The 17707-nt window shown below is 46.6% G+C and overlaps 6 protein-coding genes across 6 annotated transcripts; 3 read left to right on the top strand and 3 right to left on the bottom strand.

The window, feature by feature from the left end:
• Positions 1–2008: 2008 nt before the first annotated feature.
• COX6 (Cytochrome c oxidase subunit 6) lies at positions 2009–2977 on the top strand (the record flags this gene model as incomplete). The annotated part of the gene is made up of 4 exons (XM_044820755.1): positions 2009–2166; positions 2414–2459; positions 2547–2664; positions 2859–2977. The coding sequence occupies 4 exons, from the start codon at positions 2009–2011 to the stop codon at positions 2975–2977; spliced, it is 441 nt and encodes a 146-aa protein (XP_044685055.1).
• A 516-nt stretch (positions 2978–3493) lies between these two features.
• Positions 3494–8436, bottom strand: J7337_003030 (uncharacterized protein; the record flags this gene model as incomplete). The annotated part of the gene is made up of 5 exons (XM_044820754.1): positions 3494–4294; positions 4343–4540; positions 4589–8080; positions 8137–8186; positions 8214–8436. 5 exons carry the CDS (start codon positions 8434–8436, stop codon positions 3494–3496), a joined length of 4764 nt encoding a protein of 1587 aa, XP_044685054.1.
• A 1651-nt stretch (positions 8437–10087) lies between these two features.
• On the top strand, positions 10088–10523 carry RAI1_2 (decapping endonuclease targeting mRNA; the record flags this gene model as incomplete). Its single annotated transcript, XM_044820753.1, has 2 exons — positions 10088–10159; positions 10224–10523. The coding sequence occupies 2 exons, from the start codon at positions 10088–10090 to the stop codon at positions 10521–10523; spliced, it is 372 nt and encodes a 123-aa protein (XP_044685053.1).
• Positions 10524–10846: 323 nt separating this feature from the next.
• On the top strand, positions 10847–11653 carry RAI1_1 (decapping endonuclease targeting mRNA; the record flags this gene model as incomplete). The annotated part of the gene is made up of 4 exons (XM_044820752.1): positions 10847–10859; positions 10912–11082; positions 11129–11428; positions 11484–11653. The coding sequence occupies 4 exons, from the start codon at positions 10847–10849 to the stop codon at positions 11651–11653; spliced, it is 654 nt and encodes a 217-aa protein (XP_044685052.1).
• Positions 11654–12183: 530 nt separating this feature from the next.
• J7337_003027 (uncharacterized protein) lies at positions 12184–14232 on the bottom strand (the record flags this gene model as incomplete). The annotated part of the gene is made up of 3 exons (XM_044820751.1): positions 12184–13776; positions 13833–14000; positions 14062–14232. The coding sequence occupies 3 exons, from the start codon at positions 14230–14232 to the stop codon at positions 12184–12186; spliced, it is 1932 nt and encodes a 643-aa protein (XP_044685051.1).
• Positions 14233–17107: 2875 nt separating this feature from the next.
• Positions 17108–17688, bottom strand: J7337_003026 (uncharacterized protein; the record flags this gene model as incomplete). Its single annotated transcript, XM_044820750.1, has 2 exons — positions 17108–17559; positions 17679–17688. 2 exons carry the CDS (start codon positions 17686–17688, stop codon positions 17108–17110), a joined length of 462 nt encoding a protein of 153 aa, XP_044685050.1.
• Positions 17689–17707: the final 19 nt, after the last annotated feature.

Below are 17707 nucleotides of genomic sequence, written 5' to 3'. Positions count from 1 at the left end.
GAATACCAAGCTCTATATAGTCTCATCACGTATACGGAGGAAGCGGTTAAAAGTTTTATCTCGACCCCCGGCTCGTAATAGGGGCTATAATAAAAGACCCTAGTAAAGTTAAAAAAAGCAAAAAGTTAATATAACAATTCCTAACCTATAAACCCTCTATAACTCCTTTATAAGCTATTAACTGATTTTTTAAAGTTTCTAATAATCTAGTAAGTCTTTAAATAATAGCCTTAAATATAAATATTATAACTTAAGCTTTTATTATTTTCCTTAAAGCACTATATAGTAAAAAGTTATCTTTTAAAATAGCAGAAATTATAAGACTTTTAATTTATTAAATTAACTAAATATATACTTATATAATTAGTAATAGGTTTAACCTTAATCTTAAACTACTAATTTTTAAAAATAAATATCTTAAAAATTATACTTAATTAAAGCAGTTAATAAAAGTAATAAAAAAAAATAAAAAGCTTATATTTATAAAAGTATAGTATAACTACTATAAAAAGGAAAAAACTTATACTAATATTACTAATAAGCTTAATAAAACAAGAATAGAAATCTTAGCTTTAACTATCTATTAAATACTTATATTTTTAAGATTTTAGAAAATAAAGCTAATAAAGAAACTAGGCTTAATAAAATAGATAAAAGCTAATTATCTTACTTAATATATTACTTACTATAACTAGACCCTAAAGGACTAGAAATTAGTAATTTAATTAGATAAAACTGCTATAATTCTCTTATATTAGTAAAGAGGTTATTATATTTAGTAAAAAGTAAGTAAGTAGTTTCTCTATAGCTATATTTATAAGTATTAAAAAGGTATAATAAAGTTTATATTTTAGGGCTACTTTTCTTATAATAAAAAAGGTCCTTATTATTACTAGCTTCTAGAAATTAAAAAAAAAAAGGCAGATTCTAAACTTATTATTAAAGAGCTTAATTATAAGCTTAAGCTAAAAAAGAAAGAGGAATAAGAGCTAGAAATAGGGATAAGAAAAGTAAGTTTAAAAAATCTACTAGGTAAAAAGCCTAAATAAAAATAAAATAAAAAAACTAAAAAGCTTATAAAAAAGGAAAAAAAAAAAGGGATTAATTAATAGTAATATTAATAAAAGATTCTTATTTTAAAATTATTTCCTTTTATATAAAAATATAAAGAAAAAAAACCTAATATAATTATTTAAGAAAATAAAATACTAGTATATAATTACTATATATAGTAATAGGTTTTTAACCTTATTAATATATAATAACTTCTTTAATATAGAAATAGCCTTAATTTAAATATAATTAAACTAGCTTAGCCTTATTTAAAGAAAGTAATAATAAAAAAGGTACCCTTAAAAAGTAAAAGTAAAGCTATTTATAGGTAAAAAGTAATTTAGTTAGATTTACTATAAGTTAAGATTTAAGCTTAGATTAAATATATACCTTATTATATAGAAAAAATTATTAAGCTAGAAGGAGAAAATAAGTATTTAGAAGGTAGAGGTAAATAGGTATAAAAATTAAAGATTTAGAGGTACTAACCCACTTTTAATAGTACTAGTTATTTTTAACCCTGCTTAGCGTAGCCAGGGGTCAAGACAAAACTTTTAACCGCTTCCTCTGTAGCATGAAGCTATCGTCAGTTTCTATTTTATTCAGCTACCTACCGCGATCAATTGAACTACCCTGCCAGCTGGAGGTCCCTGCGGCAATGACGAATGGAAGCCAACTGGAAGTAAGCTCGTTGAAGTACAGTACATACACTGTCACTTCCATCAAAAGTCGCACTTACTGTGAACTTGCAGCACAATTCGCACTATAGCCCACAACTACGCAATCTGGTCTAGCCTCGCCTTAGTCATCAATCCTCAGCCCATCCTCTCGCCCAAACAACTCTGCAGTCATCACCCGAGCCGGAAAAAGCCAGCCCACTACCTCTACCAATACACGACTTGCCTCCGACAACAGACATATCAGTCTCTGACAACAGACGCCTCTCCTCTCCAACATGTCCGCCTTCATTCGTGTCGCCCGTAGCGTTCGCGCTGCTCCCATTCGACCTGCTGTCCAGCCCCTGGTTGCCCGCTCGGCCGTTGCCCACTTCACCACCTCGATTCCCCGACGAAGCGAGCACGCCGAGGAGACCTTTGAGGAGTTTTCTGCCAGGTAGGATCACACCTAATACCCAATGGCCTGCCGGTTGTTTGGAACGTCGGTTTTTTGTGCTGTGGAAAGGCGTCGCAAATTGACTGGGAGGATTGGGGCCTTTGCGTGGTTGTCTTGCGGCTGTGGGAAAAAGATGCCGCAAAGCCCGCCTAGAGCTCTGTCCCCACGCGATTTCGCCCGAATCCTCTCCAATGCTGCCGCACAGGTTTCTTGCGGAACTCAATTGCTAAGTCATTCCTCTCTGCAGGTTCGAGAAGGAGTTTGATGGTGTTCAAGACGTTTTCGAGCTTCAGGTATGTTTGTCCCACGGGGTAGAGCTCGCTGCTCTCCGGCTGGCTCCCGAAAATGTCGTATGACTTTGGCTTATCACCAAACCACAGCGCAACCTCAACAACGCCTTCGCTTACGATCTCGTCCCTGCCCCCTCGGTGATCGCTGCCGCCCTCAAAGCCGCCCGAAGGGTTAACGACTTCGGCACTGCCGTCCGCATCTTCGAAGGTACGAAATTTTGTCAATCAATTGCACCTTGTTGTCGTCCACTCGACCGATGGATCTGCGGCGTCTCAACCACCCTACTTGAGTTCTGTCAGCGCAGTGGCTCCAACTCGATATGGACTGCGCTTGCTGAATACCACCGACGACTCGCAAGGGAATTCCCTAACCTAGCCACATTGCTAACTGTTGTTCTTTAGGCATCAAGACCAAGGTTGAGAACAAGGGCCAGTACGAGCAGTACCTTGAGGAGCTCAAGCCCCTTCGAGAAGAGCTTGGTGTGTTGCTCAAGGAGGAGCTGTACCCTGAGGAAAAGTAGATTGTCCCCTGGTCTCAGTGTTCTGAGCCCCGTGTATACTGGATGTTGGCCGAAACGGAAGAGAATTTCAGACCCAAGAGGTAGACGGGGGAGTTTGGTTGTGGCAGCCCCAAATCGATTGTGTTATAGCCTTAAGTGCGACTTGGCGACGCTTGCTCTTTGCTAATCTCCCTCAATGTTGAGAGTTTTTTCGTATATCTGAAGTTCGTTGTTCATCCATTTGAGTGACTTACCTTCCATCTTCACTGAAGACATACTACCTGAGGTTTAAAGCCAAAGAACGCTTGATATACAAAATCCCTGCTATAACAAATTTTTGGCATGTCAGTACTGTCTTCGACTTTCACGAGATACACAGGTCAAAATTCTACACATCTCAAATAGATGCTCATTTTATACTGGGGTGGAGGCTATGCATTCCCAATTGCCAGTCCCATACGCCAAATTCCATGATAGCCTTCAAACATGTAAAGGATTGGTATCATCATACTCTCATACTTCTGCCTTCTGTAGCTCTTATTGCAAGTGATTCCATCTTCCATTTCCTGCCTGTTGTCCCACGAATGGTTGACCAGAACCGATAGGGCTCGTCCCTCGACTAGCAGAGAATGCCGCCCGGGGTCGTGGGCTCATTCCACTTGGGACACGAGGGCTGCGAGGCATGCTACCGCCCCGAGTGTTTCGGCCATTCGAAACACTGGCCAGTCTCTGGTTGGCGTTATATAGCTCAGCGTCTCGTTGCTGGAGCTGTGCTTGGAGGCTGGCAATTTGTTCCAAGAGTTCTTGACGTTCCATAGCAACATTCTGTGCGTGAATGGCACGCAAGTTCTCTGATGCCTTTTGCTCCAACTCTTCGTTTTGGATCTTCAATGCTTTGTTCTCGTTTGCCAATCTCAAAGCTTGAGCGTCGACATCCTGGTATCGACTCTTCATGAAATCCACGTCGTTCAAGGCGCTCGTTCGCCTGCTTTCTGAGAGCTGCAGCTGCCCTTTCACCTCGCTCAATGCTTCTTCCCTCTTGGCCGTCTCGGGATTTTGCTTGAGGCGCGCAATGACTGATTCGAGTTCATCAATTCGCTGTTGTTGCCTCTCTTTCTCCTTTTGAGCAACCTTGGCGGCAGCTGCCGCAACACCCTCGGTTCGGATCCTCTCCCGTTCAGCCACGGTTCGATCTTGAAGAGCAGCACGATTAGAAGACTCAATCTTACTCAAGGTCTTCCGATGATCCTTCAATTCTTTGTCGAGTCTGCTGATGTAGCTTTTGAGTTCTACTTCGACTTCGCCTGCTTGCGCAGTTTGTCGCTTGTATTCGTCGATCTAGAACAATTTAGAAACTGTCACATCTCTCATTTCCATGGTGCTTACCTGCTCCTGGATTGTCTCCAGAGTTACCAAAGGTACTGAGATCATTGCTTTTCTGTCCCTGGTCTCGCTTCGGACGGTAGCACTTTCGAGCATCTGGCGGACTGCAATAGGCACAGGAGGATTGGTGCTGCCAGTCGGCAGATCGCGAAGTGGAAGAGTGCGCATTCGTTTAGCATCACCATCCCCTTCATCATTAATCTGGGGGTGATCAGCAATGTGAGCTTCAAGATACAAGTCGATACTTACATGCTTCCGCTTCAAGTCATTTCCATATAAGGCGTCCCCTGTAAAAGGCAGCTGGGTCTGTGTCCCCGGATTCTCGAAGATATCAAGAACGTCATCTGGGATACCTTGAGGCTCCCAATTCAATGTGTCGGTATTTCCATTGAAATAATTCGCAAATATCTCTGCGACTTCGTGGGGTTCGTAGTAACCTCGTTCTGGTTCTTCGAGATACCGGCTTGCACTTACAGTAGATGCGAGAATTGCGTTCTGGGTCTCGAGTAACGTTGCGCCCTGCAGAGTATTATATACATGCTCAATCGAATACGTTGTCACGAGTCGTAGTACTAGCGGCGGCTTCTGAGAAGGACGGTCGGACAATTGCCTGGCGATCAACGAATTTGGATAACGATGGTCATAGCCGATAATGACGTCGAAGCTAAAAGGATCGAAGTCTTCGCTGGTCAAAGCAATACTGATTCTTGCAAATGAAGCAAATTTGGCATGCTTGTTAATGCTTTCTGCCGAGCATTCAACGTTTGCCGCTTCAGCAAGTTTAAAAAGTAGTCGCACCAGTTCCTTGGTCCCAACGACAATCAAGATCTCCTTTTCCTTCCCGTCTAGTGCGGCCATCAGCTCAAATAAGAAATTGAATTTGGGATTGGCATCACAACAGTATCGGGCGAGATCAGAGCTGGGTAGCGTCTCAAGAACACTACCAATGACACCCTGAGGATAGTCGCAAATTTCGAAGAGCCTCTCGAAAAGATTCTTGATCTTGTTAGTGAGCTCTTCACTGGGCTCCTCTTGAGTCTCGCCAGTGAAGCAACGGCTAAAGGCTTGGATTTCGTCTTTGTGGTCCTCTATTACCTCTCCATAGTAAGAACGCCTGCTCGCCTGCATTGGGAGAGTGACTTTCGTTTGCACGTAAAAGCCGTTCTGCTCTGAAGATTCTGACAGTAGAGAAGCTTGGTCGACTGGAACTTGACCCATAGTAATAGAGTGCCCTGAACTTTCAGCTTCAGTGGGCACTGAACCATGGTTGGGAAAGTTCAAGGTGTGGGTTGACGCAACTGGTTCATTTACTATACTGATGACTGTGGGGGAAATCGTTGCAGGGAGCAGGCTATCTTCCTCTTCTTGGCTAATAATAGAATGGGTCAGGGATACGTCTGATTCAGCAAATCTTCTACTGAGCTCTTCTCGCATCCTGGCAACTGCAGAGGTGGAAGGGTCCGCCATAATGGCTGCCGGCGCTATTGAAGGCACAGGAGTGTCGGAGTTGGTCCCTAGAGCTTGTGCTTTCCAGGGACCCATAGAGTAAACTGGCTGAGATTGAAGGACAGCAGCATGGCTATTTGCACTGACATCAGGAACCGGTTCTTCATCGGCAATTGCTTCGTAAGGTGTGCCATCGAGGTTCTCTTCAAGAGAGTCGCCAACATGTGTCAATGCCGAGTCCCTGTCGAAATCGATGTAGCTCTTTAGCTCATCGACAGCTGAATCCCGTGGTTGTGAACCCGGGCGCTCCATTTTTTGTTTGGAAGTCAATCGAGGCTTTTCAAGCCCTTGAGAGTCGCTACTGGTCTGTGCAATGGTTGAAAGAGAAGGCGATCTCTGGTTGGAGTCTATTCTTTGACCGGAAACACTGTTTTCCTCGGGTTTAGAAAGCCGCGACGCTTCAAAAGTTTCCTGCTGACTCGCTTGAGTTTCGATTGTGGCTCTTGGGTAAGCAGTCTTGCTGAGAGTCCCAGCAGCGGAAGAGAGAGAACTAGATATGTCTAAGGAGCCGTACGACCCTTGGGGTTGAGAATAGTATATTTGGGGCTTCTGTGTCCTTTGTGAACCCGGAGAACTTCGTGGAGATGCAGATGTATCCTCTAGGACGTCCCGGATGCTTTGGTCACTGGGCAAAGAACTATCAAGAAGGATCCCTCTCTCGGATGTTGCAGTGTGAGAGTGGCCTGGTTGACGAGACGGTATGATTTCTGAGTCAGTCGCAGCGGAATCCGGAACAATTTCGGTCTGTAAAGCAAGGGGGGTAACCTGAGTCTTTGATACAAGCGTTAAAGTCCTGCCCGTGATGACGTTCAGGTCGGTGGATAGGCTCGAGTCGCCCTGTGAATCTGGAACGATGATATCAATCCGCTTGCTTGGGGAGGATAGTGCCTTTGACTGTGAGAGAGCTTCTCTGCCACTCACACCAGTTGGGTTATCAGGGCGCTGGGGGTTAGCGTCGCCCTTTTCGAATTGCAGTTCACGTCTTTCGTGTTGATCCCCTGCAGGGTGATGATGACTTGGCGCACCCTGCTCCACACCCGGTTGCTGACTACCTAAAGTCCCGTCTTCAAATGGAAGGCGGCTGAAAGAATCAAGAACGTGATCGTGAACCACTCGCTGCCCGTCCCCAGAACCTTGGTCAACCGAGACGCTATCTTGGCCGTATGGGTCCTGATTCACAGGCAAGTCTCGGTTGTTCGAGGAATGGCTAGCTTGAGAATTGGCGGTTTCAAAACTCTCGTTTTCCGGCGATAAGGTATCTCGAATACCCCTGGTCGAGCCGAGATTATCTTCGTCGAATATCTGATTGTTGGCAGTGGTACGGTTCTCAGTATTTTCAGCTTCTAAATCGTTGATCGCTTTGAGACTATCAATGTCCTCAGTCTGGTCGTCCTGATGAGCCGCGCCGGTGAACCCTCCAAAATCAGTGGGTGATAGGTTGTCTTCAGGGTTTTCGGAATCAGAATACTCCGTTTTCAGACCCTCAGGAGCGTTGTCAGATTGATAGGCCTCCTTCTCTGGGGAACTGGCGATGGATTCGCGATTGTGTACCCCTTTCTGGCATACAACCTCTCGAACTTGGCGATTGCTTCCAGGACTGTCCTCGGCCAAAGATGATGATGGATCTTCGGGTGTTTCAGGACTTGTTGGAATAAAGTCAGGTCTAGCAGCAGGTTGGCTCTCGCGATCTTGATAGTCCCAATTTCCGGATAAATCTTGGGAATCTGGGATGGTGTCTTGACTTAGTTGCGATGCAAATGTGACTCGCTGATCATCATCCTCAAGATCTGCAATCCTTTGAGAACTGTTTTGAGTGGTGACACTCTGATACTCAGATGGGTCGAAGTTGTCAGGCTTACTCAACACAACAACAACACCTTGAGTAGGTGCCCTCGAGAATTCGTAGGAGCTCACAGATTCGGCGTCAACAGATGAAGGAGAGATAAATGAAGGCACAGGCTCTTCAGATTTAATCCTGAAACTGCGGTTTGGCTGTACGTCTTGCTCGTGAGAATCGAATCGAGATATGCCATGAGCCGATACATCAAGTTTCGGCTGTTGTTGTTTGTTGCAATCCACAGGCGTCTCGGATTTGCCCTGACGAGGTGTGAGATCTCGGAGTCCTCGTCGATTTCTTGTCTCACGACGTTGAGCTTCAAGCTCTGTGCTTTCACGTTCTCTCTTCTTTTTCTCTTTCTCCCAATCCTCTATTGCTCCAGCATTGAGATCCGTGTACTAAGGCTTATGTTAGCGTATGTGATCTCGTCTTATTAACTTGACAGGGCACAAACCGGAATCCACTCGTTCTCATAAGTCTCACCGTCAGAGTCAGTTTCCCACTCTACAAAACACCGGTGATTAGTCTCACCACTTTTGGGGTTTTCTAAGTAATCTTCAGCAATGACCCGGCGAATAGTCCACCACTCTTTCTTCTTGCCCAACTTCCTGCGCTTTTTGGCAGGCGACCGTTGGACAAGTTCAGGTTCAGTGTCTTGAGATAGTCCTTTTCTTTTTCTTTTCGATTTGCGCACTGATGAGGTTCTGGGTGTGTTTGTTGTAGATTGATTCACTTCTTTGCGCGTTCTCACCATGGGTACGCTGGTTCAACGTGCGTGGGATGATAGCTAGAGAGCCGAACCCGAAAGGCCACAGGAGTGCAGCACACGGGCGTGGCAAATAAAGCAGCGCAATAACGAAGCTGCGATAAGATCTATCCAGCGACGATGGCCTGCGGCGACCGGCTTCAGCGGTCAACGCTTGAAATAAGTCGATGGTTGCGCGCCGCGGTTATGAGCAAGGCTGCTAAACAGAAGCAGCTTGGGGAATGCTTTGGGGAACGTCGTCGATCAATTCCCGCTAGAATGCACGTGATGGTCAGGCCAAGGATAGTGTGCGTTCAGGGTGAGAGATCAGGGTCCTAAGGCAAGCTAGTGGATCTCGGGGGCGTGAGGCGCAAGAATAGTGAAAGAAGGGACAGGGGACCCAGGTGAAAAGCAGGGTGCGCTTCAGTGGATGAGTGTAGTTACACGAGGTGCAGGTGTTAAGTTGAGGCAAGAATCAGAAATGAAAAGAGTTCAGAGCTCAGAGTTAAAATGAAGTTGTGATAGAGAAAATGGGGTGAGATACCGTAGATGAAGGTGTAAAGTGAGAGTGGAAGGTGCCTTCCTTCTTGCAATTTTTGGTTGTGAAGCTTCCATCTCCAAGGCTTAGAATCCCCTCGGGCAATTAAGTCAAGGCACCTCTAACTTAGTACCTAGGTAAGATACCTTGGCCCAAACAGTGAACGCATCTTTTGCACCATACACAGGCCTCTGGGAGCAAGAAAACACGAGGCCCAAGTTTAGAGTGACAAAATAAACTCCATAAAAGGTATCCTAAACTCATCATACTAAGTTACCAGAGTCTTTGTATCAGTTAGGTTTAAGGTCCCTAGTTCTATTTCCTCCCCTAGACAGGCAGGCAAATGTCATTCAATTTGATGAGCGTGTTGCACACGCCCCAAAGTGATTCCTCACTTGTGATTCTCCAGTCCTAGGGCAGCAAACGAAGAATCAATATTGGCCTGGGCATGGGGGCCACAGGCCAAGCGAGAAGGCAAATCAAACGCAATGAGACTCCGAGACGCTGTCCGAACGATTATGTGGCTTTTTAACGTTAATTACAAGAAACAATGTGCCTGGTTTTTCATATTCCTCACATTCGCTCTACGTTAGCTGATCCCAAACAACGCAGCTTACCCTTGTTGTCACGTCGTTTGGTTTTAACACAAGCAAGCGGGCATCTATCTTAGGCCTTCAACCGAAGCAACCAGGGACTCTGTGATCTAGTATTCTAGTATACTAGGAAACTATCTTGTTTGCAGCCTTGATGTCTCAAAGCAGATTGAAGTTGGTAGGTTTGTAGGTTGGTATTTATGAAGCACTTGTATTAGTGGTCAAGTTGCGGCTCTTGAACCTGGAGCTCGTGTAAGCGCTAAAGCAAGGCACAACAAGGTCACTGCAAGCCTCCACCAAAAACCCCCCATCCCCATGAACTTGATCGGGACACCTGAGCAGTAGCGCCACACCTTGCGCGGACTTCCATCAACATAGGTACATTAAGACAACATTGCTACAGTAGATACTGCCTTTCACACGAATTCTAGCCCTCATCTTCTTCAGAAACGCTGCACGTACTAGCCGAACTTGGACATCGCCATATCATTGTCGTCGAATGAGACAGGTGTCTTCTCTATTGAGAATCATGTCGGCGCGGTTTTCAGTTCAACCCATAGGCCGCTTTGCTGGTGCAAGTCAGCCTGTCAAAAAACCAAAGGTGCAATTCAATACAGCGAGCCATTCTATAACTATCCGTCTGGCTTATACTGAACCTTTCACAGGAGTTTGCCTGCTTTTCATACGACGACAACCATGAGTTTCACCTAGACGACTCATCTCTCAAGTACTATTACACACCACAGCTTGGGGCTGACCTCTCCAAAGGCTTTGATACATTTCAGAAGCTGGACGATACCGGAGATGATCACCTCGACAGTCTCCTCAAGACTATCGCTGCACACGAGCAAGAAACAGGCAAGAAGATCGATGCTAACGTTGTCACATGGAGAGGTATGATGACAAAGGTTCGGCTTTTCTTGCCCATGGATGGTCTGGCCTCAGTAGCTAATCTACAGGCATAGATTATGGCAGCACCTTTTGACCAGATGGACGGGTAGGTCTTTACCAGTGGTCTGCTGTCTTTCACCCGTTGGCTTATCGATATATAGCTTTGAGATGAATGCCACTTTGTATCAAGTACGTCCAATACGATAAACCCGTCCTTAAAGTCAAAACCACTGACAAGTTGACCACGCAGGGTTGCATGTAAGTCCAAGGAGTCCCAGAGATGTTCATGTTGGAAATTGACTTATAAAGCTTCATCGAAGAGAACAACGCCTACAAGATTGCTTCCAGATCCAATGAGGGAAACAACAAACGAAGAAGAGGGCCACCATTAGAAGTAATGCAGTTCTGGGGTGTGTGTCTATGTTTCAACTGTATGTTACGGTTGCTCACATCGTAATCTAGGATACAAGTTTGAAACGTTGTCGACTCTGCCAGCGCCTTGGGCAGAAACGTCCCGCGACTTTATCGAGAATCGAGAGAACGAAGTCGTTAACAATAAAGCTCAATATTGCTCTGTTGTCCGCACGGGTATCGGTAAATCTGTTCTATGTCTTGGTGGCGAAGTTGATGCCAGTGGGTAACTCTTCCAGTTCTCCTTTTCTTGACTCACATTTCACAGTCTGGGATTCCAAACCTGAAGAAAAGGGCAGCCCCATCAACTGGGTTGAGCTCAAGACATCAGCCGAGATTCGCAATGCGGGTGGTATGGAGAACTTCAAACGAAAGCTCATGAAGTACTGGATACAATCATTCCTTCTTGGTGTGCCGCGCATTGTTGTCGGTTTTCGCACGCAGGACGGCATTCTGGTCGAGGCAAGGGAGATGGAAACGCATCGTATTCCCGATATGGTCAATGCCGACCCAAATCCCAAATGGAACGCCGATATGTGTGTCAACTTTGCCGCCACTTTCTTAGAGTGTAAGCACTGCTCATAGTTATGGATGGGCCAATCGCTAATCTGCTTCATCAAAAGGGCTAACAGAAAACATAAACGATGAGGGCGTTTGGAGAATAAGACGCGAGCCTCAGTCACCGACAATCGAGCTATTCAAGGTGGAGGAGACAGGTCACGGCGATATCTTATCTGATGAGTTCAAGAATTGGAGAATCAAGTTGGCTCTTGGGCCCAGCGATGCTTCCTGATAAATGTTGAGCTGGCGTGTGCACGATACAGTCATTGAGGAAACGCCGTCATTGTCACTTAGATTATTGGATACAGTTCTTGGCTGCACTATACTCAGATTCTTACTGTACTCAATTAACAAGTCTGGGCTGTGCCTGTATCTAATTGTCTACCTGCCGATATCGAAACAGCTGCAATGCAATGAAAAATTAAAACAAGAGTAGCCTCCGTACCATCCATGATCTTAAATGCAATCCTTACAACGCCCCACGCACCTCGCAGGAAAACAGGAAAATCAAACTAGTAGACCACGTCAATGAGATCATCCGCGACATATCGTTATATCGTGAGCGTCATGCTAGACTGGGGTCGTCAAATGCTGATGAAAATACGACTGCCAATAAGCTCCTCCAAGACTCGCTTTTATCTTCCATCCGGAAGGCAAACAATGCAAAATGAGTAGCAAAAGAAACTGCATACGAATCGTACAGCATATAAGGCGCAGTGCCGTCATGTTAAATCATTCATCTCTGCCAAGCACGCCTGATAATCAGACAGCAGGCCAACGAATTCGAAGACCGTCTACCCAACGTGAGTAGAGCACGTCGGATAACTGTTTGCAATGCTCCATGCCAGATCTGGCCTCTTGGCCAGGGTATTTGTTCTCAGTGGCCAACTTCTCAGGGTCAAAGTTCTTCTCATACATTGTGGGAGTATCAGCATGACGGCGTCGATGACTGCGCAAATGAGGATTGTTTGAAGCCATGACAAGTTTAGTTGGACTCGACGCAGGGGTGTTGTTCTTGACAATCACAGTACCCTGCGGGGTGCCATCACCAGGAATCTTCTGCGCAGGCTGTCGGAGTATCGTAGCGCTGAGCTTGTTATCTTGAGAGATTGATGATACCATGCTCGTCACAAGGTGATAGGCCCCCTCAGGATCAACTGCGTCCAAGGCTGCGAAAGCATCAGATAACTTAGCCAGCGCTTCTCGCTTCTGCATCGCACAAGTTTGAGCGTGCAGCTCGGCCAGAGAAGGCTCCACAGCTTTGTTGTACAAGCGTCTCCCCAGTACAGCCTCTTTACCATACGGTTCAACGGGGGTTGTGGTAGGGCGGGGAAGGTTCTCGTCACAGAAGACATCGTCGGGGGAGACTGACCGGTTCCCTTGACTCCCATTTGAACCATCTGAAGGGACTCTTCTGAAAAGACGCATAGTCGATCCAGAATTGCCAAACGACATGTCTGGTTGGAGAGGTCTCTTAGGAGCGATGGAACCACGGGGAGAACCAGGCCGTATTGATGTTTCTTGAGCGACAGACGGTGCTCGTCGGACCGTTGACTTTCTGACAGTACCTGGGGCGGGAGAAGTTCCTCCAAGAGGACCATCCTTGACGTCCAGCTTCTTCATTGCCTCTTCGGCATTCCAGATGGATGAGGGCTTTCGGTGCTGCTTGATCGTCGGCCTCTTGGGAGGTGGTGCGACAGACTTTACTGTGTCAAAGACCCATTCCTGCTGCTCATCCTTAGGAGTCATGGTCTGAAGGGTCTCTTGATAGTAAATGGGATGCTTCTGTCTGTTTTGGTTGGCATCCCACATCTGTCGACGGGCAATAAGTTCCTGCAGAGCCTCCACCTTGCCCGCATTACGGATGAAACGGTGGCGTAGTAGGTCTTTTGCGGATGGCCGACGGTCGTAGTCCTTGGTGAGGCACTGTGCAATGAAGTCCTTGAAGTCTTTGCTAAAGTTGCCCTCAAGACGAGGAGCCGGGTTTTTCGGGATGTGAAAGAGGACCTTCATGGGGTGGATGTGACACAAGGGAGGTTCGCCGTTGGCCATCTCCATAGCTGTGATACCTAGAGACCAAATGTCGGCCTTGAAGCTGTAGCCATCTTGCTGAATCACCTCCGGGGCCATCCAGAAAGGTGTTCCGACAAAGGTGTTTCGCTGCGATTTGATGTTGGTCAATTGGGCTGCAACTCCAAAGTCGGCAAGCTTGACTTTGCCGGTCTCGGATAAGAGAACGTTGGCGGCCTTGATATCTCTGTGGATCTTGCCTTCATTGTGAAGGTATTGGATGCCGAGTAGCAGTTCGCGACAAACAATGGCAATGTGCGTTTCGCTGAAGTTGGCGGGTTTCAGCTATTCCCGGTTAGCAGTCGAGACTTCGTATCGGAGTATTTTATGGAGAGACATACCAGGTCCAAACAAGATCCGCCGCCGAGATACTCCATGACAATCCATAACTTATGGCCTCGCAAAAATGAGCCTTTGTACTGAGTAACGTAAGAACTGGCGCAAGTGCTCAGAACAGCGATTTCGGCTTGGATATCTTGGATATCATCATCGTTGGATTCAAGGTCGATCTGTTGACGCTGTGTGTTAGCTCGTGTACCGGGCAACTGAGATGATCGGACTCGGACTTACATGTTTGATAGCGACCGTTTCGCCAGTTGCTTTCTCAATGCCTTTGTAGACAACGCCAAAACTGCCACCTAGGATACCGTCAGCTAATGTGGAGAGATACTCCCATTCCTGATACTTACGGCCAAGTTCCTCGAGGACCTGATAATGCTCAGCAACGCCTTCGTCCGCCATTGTGAGTTGACGTCATGCACTGTCTCGACGTTGTTTGGATTCACGCTGCTCGGGCAGAGGAGACAACGGAATAAACAAAGGTGATGGATGCTGAGACCTGGGAATCAAAGCAATGCGCAAAGGCCGTGTGCTGAGTGAATCGAATAATATTAACAAGATACAAAAGCGTGTGCGATGAGTTGGAGTCGTCGTTTATTAAAAGTCATGCGGATGAATGTCAAGGTAGACGGATGGTTGTCTGGGAAGCGGACCCTGTCGAAAGCTATAGCCAGATGGAACCCCCGGGCCCTTTGTTTACTTTGAGACGGGAGCTTAGAGGGGCAGCTAATCGAGTGGATGGTTCGACACTCACTGGTGTAGGCAATAGATCGAGAATTAATTATTGTTGAAAGCTTCTGAAATCATAGATTGAAAAGACTGGACTCGGTGATTTTCTGGTTCATATTCCCTCCACGCTTATATAGCAAATGCAGGTTCGTGGAGTCTCCGCCAAAGAGTCACATACCAGCTGCTTTGTCTCTCATGACTTCTCACTGAGGTACGTTGCAGGCCGTGCCACACTCAGTGGGGAGCTATCCTAACCCCCCGGCCGCTCTTAGCTTGTCATGCCCTGTACGGCTTCCCTGGCACAATGCTTAGCGCCCACCCAGATTGCTTGTTTCTATGGCTGGGTTCTTAGTTACGACAGAAAACTGTTGCATGACATAAATTCGGGAGCCTGTTCCACACTGTACCGGGTACGACAGATGCTCACCTGTTTATGTCTACTTCTATCATGCCTGTTGTTTTCTTGCACACTCTCCAACGCACTAAGGTAAGGTACCGGTTGTGGAGGTTACAACACAACGGCTCATCCGTCTCCAGGCACAAGAGACTCTGGAACTTTGGACACGAGAGTAGTAGGCATTTTAGTGCATGTTGCTCTTAACGACTACCTAAGACTACTGATGTCAATGAATTCTAGATGAGGAAAGTGGTCTCAGAAGAAGTGTGGGGTAGAGAGACATGGTCACGAGAGTAGAATCCCTTATCAATTAGAACAACTGTCGCATCCATTCATGAATTCTTCTTATACCCATTGATTGCTCCATATGTATGGAGAGCTCCGTATCTGGGGTGGTGGGATTCCGTGAGATGGGCAATATCTAAACGTCAAACGCGAATTATCATTGCATGAGCGAAAAAGTGTGTTACTTTGATGGGGGATTCCTTATCTTCATGCTATCTCCCCGTCTCTCATCATAGTCTTGTTTGTTATAAGCTCCCAGGATCTTCATGATATGCAACACTGCAACCAGACAGAACAGGGCCCCAGTTAAAGCTAGGTAGATGGGGAAATGCACCCACAGCCTCACACCCAGCTCCAAGTTTGGAGGATGGCCAATGCACGTTTACGACCCCCAGCAACGTTGAGTCGTTGATTTTAGCATCTAGACCGCAGGGTAGAAATGGGCCTCTAACGTTTGCCTTGGTACCTGGATCTAAATACTACCTACCTATGCGAAAATTGAGGTCACCCTCATGTAGGGCACCTTGAACCATTGACTGAAGAGTGACACGACAGCTGCACATTGCCTATTTTTCCGACTGACGATAATGTTCAGATGATAATACGATCGAGAAGAAATATGCATGAGCTCTGTGTGTACCAGGTGGGTATCACAGATCAGCCTTATCTTTCCTAGTAGTGAACATGTAACATGAAAAGAACTTTAAGAAGAAGACCACAAAAGCCAAGATCCAGCCTTTGTCAAGAAAGAAGTGAAGACTCCGAAGAAAAGTTTTCTGACTATCTCATGATTTTCCCCCCCTGGTATGCTAACTTCTTTGTGACTCGCCTAGGTAGGTCGATTTTCTCAATCCAACATTGTTTCTGTTGTCTCAGTTGAGTCCAAGGCTCCCCTTGCATGCAAATGGCCAAAGCTTCCGTGGGACAACTGAACCGCCAACCCCCGCCGATCTCGGGTTGCTCTAGCAACCTCGACCTCTCTCAGCTGTGACGCCAGACGCTCGAACACCGCGGCTGTCCTACCGCTTTTTTGACAGGCGTAGCTTCAAACCGTCGTTTCTTTTCAACACGCTTCTTGCGCTCTTTTAGTTTTACAAGAGCCTTACTCTCGAGGCCTCTGTATTGCCTTGTTGTACATCCCACTATCTGTGGTAATTTATTTCTTATTCCTCATTCATTACCTTTGCACAACCATATCCGCCATCCTGAGACTTGCTCGTTTTGGGCCCTCGCATATCGTGTTTTTGGTCGTTAAGCCCTGTCCGACAAAATCGTGTTTGATATGCCTGTATCTACAGTCTGATAAATCCTCATTCCGCCCCGTCTCGAATTGTTCGAGTCCAAAATACCTACTTTGGGCCTTGTTTAGTCTCTGCTGGAAATCATTCGCAACAATATGGCACCCGCTGCACCACCTCTGCCGACGAGGTTCCCATGTTGGTGTAGAGCTGTATACTCATGGGGAGGAGAGGTTTGTTACCATACCTCTCAAGTCACAAATTAAGCTAACTTGAAAACAGTCGAAACGAGATCTGGGATTCATCGAGGGAGATCTGATAGAATGTTTGAATGCTGGTGATGGTTCGTGGTGGGTAGGCAGACTGTACCGAGATCGACGGACCGTGGGATCATTCCCTTCCAACTTTGTCGAGCTTCTCCCTTCTCAATTCCGCCCAACGACAAAATCTGTCCCGGCTCCTGTACCAAACGCACCGCCAAGTACTGCACCGACAAAATCCAGAACGTTTCGAAAGCCATTCGAAGCATACGCCAAGGCTCCTCACTACACCAGTGCGAAACAACCCGAGATCTTCAAAGAGACCCCGAAACCCAAGGAACGACAAAACTCTGGCGCTTCATTCGCTCCTAGTACTCATGAAACGGAACGAGGCCCATCGCCTGCACCTCCTCAGTCATATAACCAACGAGGACCTTCACCTGCACCACCTCAAGCGCACGATTTCCGGGCTCCTTCGCCAGCACCTTCACCGGCGCCTTCTCACCACTATGGCTCACGGGCTCCATCTCCAGCTCCCATGCACAATTACCACTCGAGGGCTCCTTCCCCTGCGCCAATGCAAAGTTACCACCATTCAAGAGCTCCATCGCCAGCTCCTCCTCATGGCTACGATGCAAGGGGGCCTTCTCCTGCTCCTCCGATGCACCAAAGCTATGGCTATGCTTCAAGAGGTCCATCTCCTGCGCCATCTTTCCATCGTCAAATAGTCCCTTATCGGGGAGGACAGGATAGAGGTAACTCACCGCCTCCCCCGCCACCACCTCCTCACCGGCAGATGACGAGAGGAGGATCCAACGATCTGCATAGGAGATCTATTGATATCTCTCGTCATGGATCCAATGCCTCTTTCCAACCCTTCTCACCCTCGAGGCAAAATTCAAATAATTCCTACCGGCCGCCACAGCCACCACAACCAACAATTAGGCATGGCTCTCGAGGATCTTTCG

The sequence above is a fragment of the Fusarium musae genome, chromosome 2 (assembly GCF_019915245.1).
Source record: "Fusarium musae strain F31 chromosome 2, whole genome shotgun sequence".
NCBI classification, from domain to species: Eukaryota; Fungi; Ascomycota; class Sordariomycetes; order Hypocreales; family Nectriaceae; genus Fusarium; species Fusarium musae.
This window is presented reverse-complemented; position numbering and strand designations above follow the sequence as displayed.